This window comes from Lissotriton vulgaris, chromosome 2_1 (genome assembly GCF_964263255.1).
Source record: "Lissotriton vulgaris chromosome 2_1, aLisVul1.2, whole genome shotgun sequence".
NCBI lineage: Eukaryota > Metazoa > Chordata > Amphibia > Caudata > Salamandridae > Lissotriton > Lissotriton vulgaris.
Window position 1 is genome coordinate 821,256,893 of NC_141687.1, and position 14,255 is coordinate 821,271,147.

At 43.3% G+C, this 14,255-nt stretch overlaps 1 protein-coding gene across 1 annotated transcript in view; it reads left to right on the plus strand.

Annotated features, from left to right (window-relative positions):
• The window catches only part of ITGA4 (integrin subunit alpha 4), a 531,379-nt gene that overhangs the window by 375,010 nt on the left and 142,114 nt on the right, over nucleotides 1-14,255 (plus strand). Inside the window, exon 18 of the mRNA XM_086956223.1 lies at nucleotides 7,389-7,539. Coding sequence (XP_086812349.1) covers nucleotides 7,389-7,539 — 151 coding nt within the window. The remainder of the gene's footprint in view (nucleotides 1-7,388; nucleotides 7,540-14,255) is intronic.

Genomic DNA, 14,255 nt, shown 5'->3' on the forward strand with positions numbered 1-14,255 from the left:
TGACCTCATCAGCTCAGCAAAGGTCCCATAGGCCCTCCCCTCAGTGACGAGGGATAGCAGTCTCACTGACCCCATCCCACTTTGTGAGGACGTTGGGACTGCTGTCTTCCCTCATTTGCTGACCCTACGTCAGCCAATGAGGGAAGCCAGCAGTCCCAAGCATCATGGGACCTCCGAGGCAGAGCTGCAGGTAAGTGTGTGTATTTTTTAATCAATGTTTGATGCATGCGTGTATGTATGAATGTTTTGTAATGCTAATGAGTGTTGTGAATGGGTGTGTTAGTGTGTGCGTGTGAATGCATGGCTGTGAGTGTGTGTGTATGTATGCGTGTGTCCCATCTGCCCCCCACCCTCCTGAACTTACTGGCTGCCACTGTCGCGTGGGCTGGCACGGACCCCTCGAGCAGTGGACGACATCACCTCAGGACCACAGTAATTCATTGGGGGGGGTGTAACTAATGGGAGGATGCAGGGGGTAAGATGTCTCTGGAGGTTTTCCAACTTCCAGGATTCCATGATTTGTTTGCGGGAAGGCTTACAAGGCGGGCCAGTTGGGACCCAGCTTTATGCCAGGGGCACACCAGAACATGCTACATCACAATCACTGCCCAGCTCCTATTTGTTTCCAACTGACATGTTTTAAAAGTCTTGAGATGCCTGATTGTTTGGGTATTGTTGTTTTAATGTTGCAGACAGTTTATGATGCAGGCTGTTGGCCTTGAAAGGGGGGTGGGATTGTTTCAGTGGGGAAGTTACTTCAACAAATTTTTATAGGCCAAGGACACATCATGTGAGGGCAAGTGGGACGAGGTGAGATTTGTAGAGGCACTGAATGGGAGGTATGGATGAGGGTGGATGGGACATACATACATACACACACACTTAATGGGAGAAGCTAGCAAAGTATATTCCCTCACCTATCACCTCCTGACCTGGAATGTCAGAGGCATGGCCACACCATGCAAGAAACATGCTGAGTATTCCCACCTCAGACTTCCCCGCATACACATCGTCTTCTGAGGAGGAGCTACGGGCCTTGAAGCAGACAAGGACACCCTGAACTGCAGCCCGAGGAGCCGGCGGCTAGGGAGAAGGTTACAGTGCAGGTGGAGTGTTTGCATTGCTTTGACTATAAGCAATATTTGATATGAGCGCATGCTGAGACCACACAGGGTCATTGTTGGCTTTGCTGCAGGGATTCTGCACATACACCGAACTATGGAAACCAGGACTTCGGTGTGCAGTGGTGTACCAGAAAACCCACCTCAGTGCCCAGAACCCCAATCTGACTATCTTTGGTGTCTCATTCATTCTCCGTACCACAGCCAGGCTACCAATGATTAAACATCCTAGAACATGTCACTCATACTTGTCCACAATGTGAGTAAACAGAGACACGGTATAATTTTAAAATGTTTTTTTTAACTAACGTGCTCTATAATGCAATACACAAGCCAATACTACCAGCAAAATGCATAAGACCAATATAATCAGCATGGTTACAATTCCATAAAGCACAAAAGGGGAAACCATATTATAATGACAGTGGAAACAGGGCTACAGCGTCTTACCACTCTCCCCATGCTATAAGCTAGTTTATTATAATTATAGAGGACCTCTGGGCTTCGTCAGGGGGAACCTATACCTCCAAGTCTAGATGCAAGGAATCACATCTCGGGACAAGCACAGCTCTTCGTTGGAATGAATCTCTCCAAGTGCCTTTTCATGCATGCAATGCCATATTAAAAGCACCCGACTTTGAGTAGTGCAGCTGTGTTCTATGTTGCGTCTATGGGCGTGGAACTGACCAAAGTTAATCAACAGCATACATTGGTTTTCGACCTTGAACACGCTGTGCAGACGAGGACCACAGTGTACAGCTAAAATGTGTAAAAGGCTGACAGTTCTCATACGAAAATGCACTAGCAGTCTTTCCACGAGAATAAAGCCATATAGTAACGCTTGCAAAAGCGGCAAGATGGCTGCCAAGCATATACTAACTAATGCTAATTTAGCAATGTCCGCAGTTAATCCCATGACCTCACTACAGCTTGGTTGACAAATCTGGCGAGGTGGGGATTATTTATTGTGGAGCTTACCGCTGCTGACCACTCTAGGATATATATATATATATATATATATATATATATATATATATATATATATATATATATATATATATATATATATATATATATACATACATACAGGATGCCATGAACAGGGAGTTTTACGAATCTATTCTCAGCTATACAGTAGTATGAATGACTGCTCCTCGGCGGATGTGGCAGCCTTTCTGTCACCCTTGCGATTTCCCACTATGCACCCAGAAGAGGCTGAGGTCTTGGGAGTGGATATTACTCTCCCAGAGATCCGAGCGGCCATAAAATCCATGGCTCGGAACAAGATTCTTGGTACAGACAGGCTGCCGGTTGAGTTCTACTTCACTTAAGTGGACATACTTGTCCCTATGTTGGTCGACCTTAACAAATCCGCCAGAGCTAGGGGATTGCTCCCCTTATCGACTAAGAAGGCTCTAATTGTTCCACTATTGAAGCCAGGGAAATAGCATGAGATAAAAAGGCCTTTAGACCATTGTCTATGCTTAACTTAGCTTATAAGATACTGAGCAGGATCCTGACTACTCGGCTTCTGCCCCACATGTCTACTCTAATCCATGCAGATCAGGCCGAAACATGGCACTCAATATCTGCAAGCTCCCCGCACTACTGGAGGCAGACTCCTATGATAAAGCGTAGGAGGTAATCTTTGTGGTGGACATCGAAAAAGCTTTCGATAAATTAGAGTGGAGTTTCCTACATGATGTGATGACTTGTTTCAGCCCGTGGCAAGGCTTCATCAACTGAATCAGACTGCTGTATTCTGCACCTTTGGCCAGGGTGAGGACGGGGCGCATTATTTCGGAGAGTTATAGAGAGGAGCGCTTCACTAGGCAGGGCTGCCTTCTGTCACCAGTGCTCTTCACCCAGGCTAAAGAGCCACTAGTTTGCCATGCCAGAACCAGGAGTGCATATGAGGGTGTTAAAATAGGAATCCAACTACATCATGTTGCTTTATATGCCGATGATCTATTACTCTTACTATGAGATGCAGAGGCGGCTCTTACGGGTGCTCTGAATTTGCTGGAGTGATTGGTCTCTCTATCTCTGGGCAATGTGTAAATTGGTGGAAGTGTTACATCTTTCCCACGTCTGCTTCTAGGGATCCGCCTGAAGGCATGGATGCACGCCAGTAGGAGTCCAGATGCTTGCCCTATCTCGGGGTACAAATTTACCAGAATCCAATGGACCTACAGGAAGGGAATGTGGGACAGGTCGTTTGAGCGCTTCGCTCTAGTATTCATTTTTGGAAAGCACTCCCCCTATTGGTGGCGGGCCGTTTAGTTTTATTGAAAATGATAGCCCTCCCTCGTTTGTTGTACTTCTTTGTGGTGTTGCCGGTCTGGGTCCATAAGGCCCTATTCCAGAATATTGATACACATATCACAGGCTTCATTTGGGGTGTGGGTTGAAGACGAGTGGCGTTGTCCACGATGCAGCGAAATAGCGAAGAGGGTGGTCTGAGTGTTCCCGACTTCGAAGCATACTATTTGACAGTGCAACTACACTGGCTTACACAGTGGATAGCTGCCAGCCTTACCCCTTTAAGGAAGGGACCATGTGTACCTGATCTTCCCATTTTGATTAGGGTGCTTTTCCAACTACCCTGCCGTGGGCGGGCCGACCCCATTGAGTACCAAGTGAAACGCGGCTGTTGGATTCAAAGTCTGAGACGGGTACGTATACGACTGCCTTGCTCTCCAGATATTCCCTTGACATTCCTGAAGGAGCTGCTGCACAGGTTTGAATTGGAAAATGTTAACGGATTGGGTGGAGGCAGGAGCATCAACACTTGGGTCCCTCTTCAAAGATGTCGAACTCCTCCCATTCTAAGAGTTTCGAGCCCTTTATGACCTATCGAAGGGCCAGTTTCTCCTCCACAGTGCTGTAACGGCGGCCATTCACAAACACTGGCGGGGGGCACATTGGAACCCCCAAATCCCAAAAGTTGCCAATATTTGGTTATGTCATCAGGGGCCTTTAAGGCAGTCACTTGTCCTTATAGGACAATTCGGGGTGATTTGATCCTAACCTTGGAGGCCCTTAGAGAACTGTGGGAGGGAGATCGGGGATTCCTATCCCTGAAGATGACTAGGAGGCTATTCTACAAGGCATGTCTAGGGTTTCCAGGAATGCCAGGTTTAAACTCATTAATTTCCATTTGTTTCATAGGGCATATCTCACGCCTGGATGGATTGCCAGACAATCCATCCAGGATTTGCTGTGTAGGGTGCGAAATGCCCGAGATGTGGAGAGGTGGGTGCCACATGTTTTGGGCATGCCTGGAGCTAGGTCATTATTGAGAGGAAATTACTAGGATATTAGCAATGGTAACTGAGTGGGAAGTCATGTGCATGCCAGGCCATTGCCTACTACATTGGTACCCAAATACAGCTAAGAATAAGGCGATGAGAGGGTTGCAAGATTTGCCTTTATTTTTAGCAAAGAGAGAGATCATGTGAAACTGGAAATCTCTGAGGGGCCCTCGAGTGGAGGATTGGAAGCGAGAATTGGAGAAATGGGTGAGTTATGAGAGTGCAATGTGTTTGAATGAGGCTCAGCTGGGCCAGGGGTCACAGGATCTATCCAGAGCTTGGGAATCATTGGTAGATGCCCTGCAGAATCCTGATCCCCCTTTACCTGGGAGATTGTCGAGGACCTCCTAAGGGGGTTTTCATCCTCATAAGATATAACTTTCGACATGTTCAGAGCCAGGAACCTTTTACAGCACAAGGATATACACATGACTTGCCATTATACACTAACCGAGATTGGAGTGAGAGTGAGAGTTGGCACCCCCTATTGGGGGCAGTATGTGGCAGGGCGTGACCATGTTGGGGGGTGGGGACGTGGGAGGGAGCTGTATGTTATGGGAATTGAGCAGCAGTTACATAGGACTATGATGATGTGGTTGGGCTGGTAATCGAACTTTGCATTGCTATTATGAGAGATGGTACTCTTTATTATTGTATTTCACTGCCCAACATCCCTATATACTAAGGCTGGTTATTGCTAAATATTGCCATGCATTATGTTCTCTTTAAATGCCAATAACATTTGTTTAAAAAAAATGTACTATGGCGATGTCATTTATCTTGACGCACCAGGCACACTCTTGCAACATTTTGGAAATTTTTGGGGTTAAAAAAAAAATTACATTATTGTTTCTTTAGGGGACAATGCACTCTAGTTATGGTAATATGTGGAAACTCAGCGTCAAGAAGCTTCTGCAACACTTACAGTAAAGAAAGTCCCTACCGTAGACCATAAACAATATAAATAGTATGCATTGCTCTCTGGCTTGTCTTCTGCTAACAAGCTCAATAAACAGTGTCAGAATCGAGCTCACAAGAGCAGTACTAATTCAGAGAAGTACTTATTCAGAGAAGTGGAAGATTAAAAGTGATTATATCACTGAATAAATTTGGTTATACATTTACAAGAAAATAACACAATGTGCTAACATGGTGCTTGCCATGAGTTTGTAAAGTTATCAGATTTACGTCCATAATACTTATCACATAACACTCTTTTTACAGGGAATGTTGCAGTTCATAACTCGGAAGGAACCCAATTAACTACTACATACTGCAAAGCAAATGGGGACCGCTGCTGTGCAAAGGGTTTTTTAACTTTTATGTTTATGCATTTGTATCCAAGTATTTCAGACTACTCAGATACTGATGCACGAGTGGAGGGCAGTTTTATACACGTGCCTCTTTGGTGAAGTCCTTATAATAGCACCGAAGCCAGAAATTGGGTTTGCCCATGTGCAGACTCAGACTGCACTGCAGGTCCAATTACATTGAGCTGACTGAGCCTTTCATCATAAATTAAGCATCTCAGATTTCGTCTGTAGTGATAAATGATGTGCAGTGCAATGGAATTCTAAAGCTGAGATTCAAAGTGCGGTTTAAACCCGATCAATCTCAGTCCTGCTGAGTTTTGGAGTATCCGTGACATGGTTTTGGCCCAATGTGGAATTGCCACTGTTCTCCGAGATAATGCCACAATGAGACAAAGCACGCAGAGCCTTGAGTTTGCCTGCCTGTCATCAGTTTCGAATCTCACCTTGTTTTTTCCAGGCGGAAGTTGCGCGCAGAAACAAAACTGGGAGCGTGGTAAATCCGCACTGCTGGATTCCTGATTGGAGAGCGTAAATTTGGGGTTACCGGGGCACTCCTATGAGCACAGTTGTAATTCATGAAGAATGCGATTCCACTCTTTACACTAAAATGATTGAGGAATCCTTTAATGCCACGTAACCAGAATTTGAATCCTGCTATGCAGAATTGGAATACCGACCTACAAATTATGTATTTTTATTTTTACCCGTTAAAAAGCCTGCCATTAAAGCTGCTCTTCCCAATTTGACAAGACTCATTACATAACAAACAGTGGAATCCATTAACACGTTTCCCCATCCATTTAGTGACGCAGTTCTCTTGAAGGGTACCGTTTTAATTACTGATACATTGCGAAACACTAACTGAAATGCTCATGGCGTAAAATTAACTACCGAAAAAAACGGCGCATTATGCAAGAGGATTGCATTAATTATCGTATGATATGAAATAAACATGTTTATCTGATATTATTTTTTCTGGATTTCTGTTGTGCGCGTCAATGCCTTTGGCGGTGCCTGTAAGTATCAGTTAGAATTGCAGTTATGTCTAAATTGCTCGGAGTTAGGCTTTGTCTATTAACTTTGAGGGGTTTAGCACTATGTTAATGAAGAGGGCGCAGAGGCACTTCAGAAAAGCTTGAAGGCAAATGTGTCACTCCCCAGAACTGAACAAAATGTTTTCACTGGATGGCAGCGCTCCTGGAAGAGGCTTATTACATAATAATTAAAAAAAATAAAATGAAAAAAAAACCTCGAGTTGAGAAACGGGTGCCACCTCATCCTGAAAGTAACAACATAGCTGACAATGCACAAGCAGCATATATCTGACGCCTAAAATGTTAGTACCGCGTTGTTTTGCAGGTTTGTCTTATTGTAGCTGTGTGAACCCGACCTATTAACATCCTGTTACTTGTTAAGGGGTGAAGTTCTTTCCCGAGGTGTTTTATGAGACACTGGTTGGCACCACCCCGAACCATTGTGTAAATGTTTGTTGGCAAAGCGTTTCCAATTCCGAATGGCGCCAGCCTGTCGACCTGAAGGTGGGAATCCCTCATTTTCAGTTTGTTGTAGACTAGAATTCTGACTGATGTGGTTTTTTGTTGTTGTTATTTTTACTTGACAAGCTTCTTTTTGTCTCTTAGGCCCTATGAAGATAAAGCGTACCTTGCGGTCGGACGCATGAAGACTTTAATGTTGAATATTTCGGTGTTTAATAATGGAGATGACGCTTATCAAAGTACCCTGCATATCCAGCTCCCGAGAGGGCTTTACTTTATTAAAGTTCTAGAACTGGTGAGAACTCCTACACGTAATTAAGCTGTGTCATGCCATATTATTATTGCACGCAATCACGACTACGCTTTGCTGACTATTAAGAACGGCATTAAGAGTGTTCACGAGGAGACATTGAGATGGTGGCCATGTTCGTGAGCAGTGTGACCAGTGAGCAGTGGTGCTACCAAAGGGGAGCTTCTGCATAACTGAAAATGCAATTATGTACACCAGTTCTGCTGGCTCAGTGCACTAATGCATCGGCTTTAGAGCTCTGTTTTTTACACCATGTTTAAGGATTCAATTACAGCCCCCTACCCCCATGAGACCCTGAGGTGAAGGTTCCACTCTTCCAATAGATATTACTTAGTTTATTTATAAGTAGCAAGAAAAATAATTTTTGATGGCAGTTGCTGTACATAGTTTTGACTGTACACAGGTAAGGAATGTTGGGTTCTTTACGTGGTCGGAAATAGGAGTTTTAGTCTTGATGAATTGTGCCAAATTATAACTCTGTTTGCATAGAACAAACCCATATCTAAGGGGCAGGGCCTATCATTACCTAACAGGAACAACATAGGGATGCAAAAATCTCACCCTTACGGGTCTCAAGGCGCTGGAGGCCCTCGTGGAAATTAAGTGAGCTATTGCCCAGAGTCACATGGTACTGAGCTGAACTGCCACCAGAGCTGGGGATTGAACCGTGAAAGCTGTGCTCCGAAGTCAGCTGCACTGGTCACTGCACCACACCTCTTCACATGCAAGAGACAGGGAACCATAGTTACTTCAGTGGGTGGTTATCCATTTTGTGTTTCTTATCACAGTGAAGGTCCTTTTACTGCGATTTTGAATTTTTGGAGCGAGACAGAGGTACAAATGAAAGGCAGTAGGGAGTTCCAGTGTAATGGTTGGTCTAAAGGTTAGAAAACTCAGATACTGGATGCAGCACAGGATTCCATAAATGTGGTAAGAAGGTTATGGCTGGTGAATCTCAGGAATTAAGTTGACGTGTAGCATGAACATGTGTTTAGAAGTAGTTACAGATGAGGTTGCTATTGATTTGACTACTAATATTATACATTTGTCGAAGGCCCTGTTCTTGGTCGTCAGTCTACTGGCCTTGTGCTGGCAGGTGGAGATGGGGTGCAATTAGGAAGACTGAATAGAATCTGGGTAGAAATGTTCAGATCTTCTCTAGAGGTGCCTGGGAATACTTGGGGAGGCCAACCAAAAATCTATTGCAGACTTCAAATCTAGCAAACAAATGTGAGTTAATGGGTGTTTGTGGTTGCAGTGATTGCTTTCAGTAAGGGGATCTTGCCAAAGCTAGATAATAGAAATCGTGTTGGAGTGTCTATTTTGGCGATGAACGCTTCCATGCCCGTTGATGAGCGGTAAGACAATTAGAAATGCTTACATGGAAGTGCGATCTGAGAGCTGGGAGGGAGTAGATTTGGTTGTCATCTGCATAGAGTTTATATGAGAAGCTAAAAGAGGAGATGATGCAAGAGAGGCATTGTATAGTGATAAAAGAAGACTGTCAAGTTCTGATCCTGCATTGGGTGGTCGCAGATATGAGCGTTCTAAATAACAGTAAAGAAGCTGCTGATGTAGGAAGTGAACTAGGTATGAGCACGGCCGGTGATGGAGGAGAATTATGTGGCATAATCACTAGTGTCAAAGGGAGCAGATAGTCCCTTTCCGACTGCTTACCCACGCACACAAATCACTCTACGACATCGGACCAGATTGCCTCAACTCTCGACTGTCCTTCTACACCCCCTCCCGCCAACTACGTTCTTCCAGCCAAGCCTTCGCCACTGTACCTCGCATCAACAAGACCACCATGGGAGGCAGATCCTTTTCATACCTGGCTGCTAAAACATGGAACTCACTTCCCGCTTACCTTGGCCTCACCCAGAACCACCTAGCGTTCAGAAAGCAGCTTAAAACGTGGATATTTGACAAATAATCCTCCGCCCCCTTCCTAAGCGCCTTGAAACCCTCTGGGTATGTAGTGCGCTATACAAATTTTATGACTTGACTTGACTTGACTCCCCCATAGATTTTGCTACAAAGTCTTGCGAATGAAGCAAAAAACAGACAAACAAAAAAAGCTTTTTAAATGCAGTAGATCTTGCATTTATGCAAGTTTGAGCTATTGTCAATGTAAATGACAATGCCTTTTATTTACGTTTTGGTTTGTAAAACATAAATAAAAGGCATTGTGATGGACAATGCTAATAGCTCAAACTCTCGCAAATGCGAGACCTATTGCATTGCAATTGCTTGTCCTGACTTCCTGAGAGGTCTCTAACCGAAATCAGACAATTTTGTCCATTTTGTTCTTTTTCGGCCGTTGCTGCTCCTCGAGACGCTTCTCGTGACGTTGCTCATGCGCACAAACTGTAAGTCGCATCATCACGTCACGCACGTCACGTTACGCTTTGTGCGTGCCGCCATCTTTGTTGTTGCGTCTTCTTGACAACCAGCAATTCACCACAGAACAAGCCTTCTCATCTCGCTACGGAAATCTAATTAGTTGTTTACAGGTATTTACCGTGCTCCATGATTGACATTCGAGAGTTTCCTATGGAACGCTTGTATTCTCAAGCCTACACTTGCCCTCGGAGAGTTCTTTTCTTCATTTGACTTTGCCATTTGATTTGGTGACTTTCAAAGCTGCCTGTTCCTACGCGCATTCATTTTCAAAGTTGCCTGTGCTGCGCTTATAATTTCTCAAGTCTACACTTGCTTATTGCTCTCAATGTGCTGCTTTCTTCAGTTGACCTTGCCAATAATTTCGTGACTTTCAAAACTGTTCCTATCAGCATCAAATACATACCTGTTTGACATTTAATTGTTTTACCTTTAATTAATCAAACAACTATTTGAATTTAAAACATTTCGCCATGGCTGCCTCTACAATGAGCCAAACACATCCATTTCTTTGTGAAAAAGGTGAACCACTGCTGCCATGGAAAAGGTGGAAACTGCTTTTTGATTCATATTTAGTAGCCATTGGTGGTGAAAAGTTCTTAGCTCATAGGATACAATCTATTCTTCTTCATAATCTAGGAGTGGAAGGGCGCAACGTTTACAAGAGCATTGATGTGATCCCTGTTGGTGAGGGAGATGGTGAACCGTTTCATGTGTTTGTAATGTCCAAGAAAATGTTGAAAATGTACTTTGGACCAGTCATCAATGTTGTGTTAGAAATGCACGAGTTTTTCATGAGGATCCAAGAGCCTAATGAAAAGATTGGGAATTACATAGCTTCACTAAAAACGCTTGCCCGTACCTGTGAGTTTGGGGATCTTACTGACTCATTCATACGTGATCAATTAGTCAGGTGTACTAATAGTCCTAGAGTACAAGAAAAACCTCTGTCTAAAATCCCGTCTCTCAAGGAAGCTTTAGCTATTGTAGAGGGCAAGGAAAATACCTCTAGTTGGGCTAAAGAGATGGAAACCCATAAGGCAATAACTGACAGTGCTCCAACTCCTAATAGCATTCATGAATTGAACCAAAGGGAGCCTCCTCAAGACTCTATTGACATTGTCTCTAAAAATATGCATGGAACACAGACCAAACATTTAACATCTTTTGTAACACCACTGGGGGCCTTCCGTTTTATCAGAATACCATTCGGGTTAGCCTCTGCGGCTGCCTGTTTTCAGCACATCATGAAGATGATCCTGGGTGATATTTCCAATCTCATGCTCTTTCAGGATGACATCTTAGTCTATGGGAAGGATAATTTGGAACATGACAAAGTTCTGAGATCTGCTTTACAGTGGTTTGACTGGTAATATAGATTATACTGTAAGATTGGGGTATCTTCTGTCACGTATTTGGGACATGTTATTTCCGGGGAGGGTATCCGACCAAAACTGGATCTGGCTAGGAGTATTGTGGATGCTCCTGCCCCAACTGACAACGAGCAGGTTAGGTCTTTCCTTGGCCTTGCCGAGTTTTACTCTAAGTTTGTTCCACATTTTGCTTCTACTGTTGAACCTATCAGGGGCCTTCTGAGAAAAGGCATACACTTTGTTTGGTTGCCAAAGTGTATTTTGGCTTTTGATTCTGTAAAACAAGCAATAGGTAAGATGCCTACACTTGGTCTTTTTGATTCTAAGAGGAAAACGTTCTTGACTACTGACGCCAGCTTGTGTGGACTTGGAGCAGTGCTTTCCCAAGTTGATGGAGGTGTGGAAAAGGTTATTGCATTTGCCTCAAGGGCATTGAAGAAAGCAAAACAACAGTATTCCTGTACTGAAAGGGAGGCTTTGGCTATTGTCTGGGCAATAAAACATTTTACGTTTTATCCTTGGGGCATTCCCTTTTTAGTTAGATCTGATCATCGCCCCTTGGTTCAAGTTGTTTTGCGTGCGGAGAGTGAAAGACTCACCCAAAGATTTAAGCATTGGAATGAGGGGTTGGAAGAGTACAATTTTCAAGTACAATATCTTCCTGGCTCTGTCAATAAGGCAGCGGATTGCTTTTCGAGACTCCCCATTGAGTGTTGCAATGATTCTTCGGACTGTGATGTTGTCAGTGTTTGCTGGGTGAGGGAGCCTGCCATTCAAGAGTCAGAATGGGAACAAGCTTTGTTGGAAGATGTGTTGCTTCCCATTGTTAAGTACTCTGTGGTTAAAGGGTGGCCGGACAGCAAGAGACTTGATTCTGATCTATTACCTTTCTGGTCCATTAGGAATAAGCTTTCTCTATGTCAGGGTCAGCTCATGCGTGGTGAGAGAGTAATACCCCCTGATGCCCTAAGACCTAAACTAGGGAATCTTGCTCATGAAGGGCACTTAGGGAGAAATCTCACAAAGTCTCGGTTGTGTGAAAGATATTGGTGGCTCAGGTTGGATAGCCATGTTGAGGAGGTTGGTAAAGAATGCTGTGTGCCTCCAGTGATAAATCCCAAGTAACAAATACTGCTGCCTTGTCACCTGTTGAGGTTCCAATTGAGCCCTGGATCAAACTTGGTTTGGACCTTATGGGTCCCTTTGAGCTTTTGGGTCCTTCAGAGAGATTTGTAATTCTTATGGTGGATTATTCTTCCAAGTGGGTATCCACTAGGTGTGTGAGTTCTATCAGCACCAGGGTTGGCATTGATTTCCTTAAAGATTAGTTTGCGTGTGAGGGCATACCTATATTCCTCATCACTGATAGTGGGGTGCAGTTCATCTCGCAGGAGATGCAGGATTTTTTGAAGGACTATGGGATCACTCATCAGAAGACTGCGCTTTATGCACCGCAAGCCAATGGACTAGCGGAAAGCATGAACAGGGTGGTAAAGGTGTGTGTGCTGAGAGCTGTTGATGGGAAGGTTTCTCTCTTTTTATTTTTATTTTTTTTATTTTTATTAAGAACCAGTATCAGCATAAGACAAAACACTTAGCATAAAGACATTGAATAAAGTATATACATTTGGATTCAGTAAGACAATTATAATACAAACAATAACAGATATAGTATGCGAAAATTAAAAGAAAAAACAGAAAACAGAAGTGCAAATGTATTAACGGGGATTACAAAAGCAATAGCATAAGTAGACAGAGTCTCGTTTAACTCAGCCAATTCCACTAGGAAATAAACTTTCTTTCCAAATAGAAATTGGGCGCCAACGTTCTTTGCCACGAAGTTTTGTTTCAAATCCCCTGGTGGCAAATACTGCAGATTCATAATTAAAGACGGCAAGAAAGCGAGCTAACCACATTTGAAAGCTAGGGGGAAGATTATCCTTCCAACGAGCAGATAAAATTAATCTCAGTACAGGTGTACCTATAAATAATAATCTTTGTTCCGATTTAGTTAAATTTAGCGAGCTATCATATCCCAGAACATATAGGGTGTCAGATTTAGGAAGTTTATGCTGGAAAACTTTCTCCCAAAATGACGCAATCATATTTTTTGTAAGAAGAAGTTCGGGGCAGCTGCTAAACATATGAGCTAATGTCGCTGGGCCTTGTGAGCAACGTGGGCATAGATCAGTTTCCCTTTTACCCCACACAAATAGTTTGGCCGGGGTAAAATATAAATCATAAATTGTTTTATACAATTGGGCCCTTAAATTGCTAGCCATAAACAAATTATTGCTCATATCAAGTACTTTATCTATATCAATATTGGGGTTATTTAATTTTACCGCCCATTTAGTTTCTGTTTTCTCGATATCATCCTTAATATTTGTTAGTAGAATATCATAGAATGTTCCTATCCTAGTTTTTGCAATATTACATGCTTCTATTAGGTCGTTCTTCTGGAGACTGATTAAGTCCCTTTTTGCCTTTAATTTTGCATGAAGTTGAGAAAATTTGAGAAAGTCCCCTTCAGGAAGACCAAATTTTGTTTTTAGATCTTGAAATGTAGTATGTGGGCCATTTACCCAAACATCTTTAACTGTTCTTATGCCCAGTCTTTGCCATTTCCTAGCCGTTTGATCAAAATCGGGACCAGAAGTAGTAGTGGATTGGAGTAGGGGCGTGTACCAGTTAATTTTGCCAATCTGCATATGTTTAAGTATCTGGTTCCAGATTAGCCAGGCACTTTTAGTGATTCCACCCTTAAGTTGTTTATAGTGGGCATTTTCAGTTTTTCTTAATAGGAGGCCATTGGCTTCCTGCCCAAGTACCAATTCATAAATTGTAGGGATAGTGGTGTTAGTAGTACCAGAGACAGACGGTGATTCTAGAATCATTGGTTTTAAATGTTTTTAAAAAGCTGCC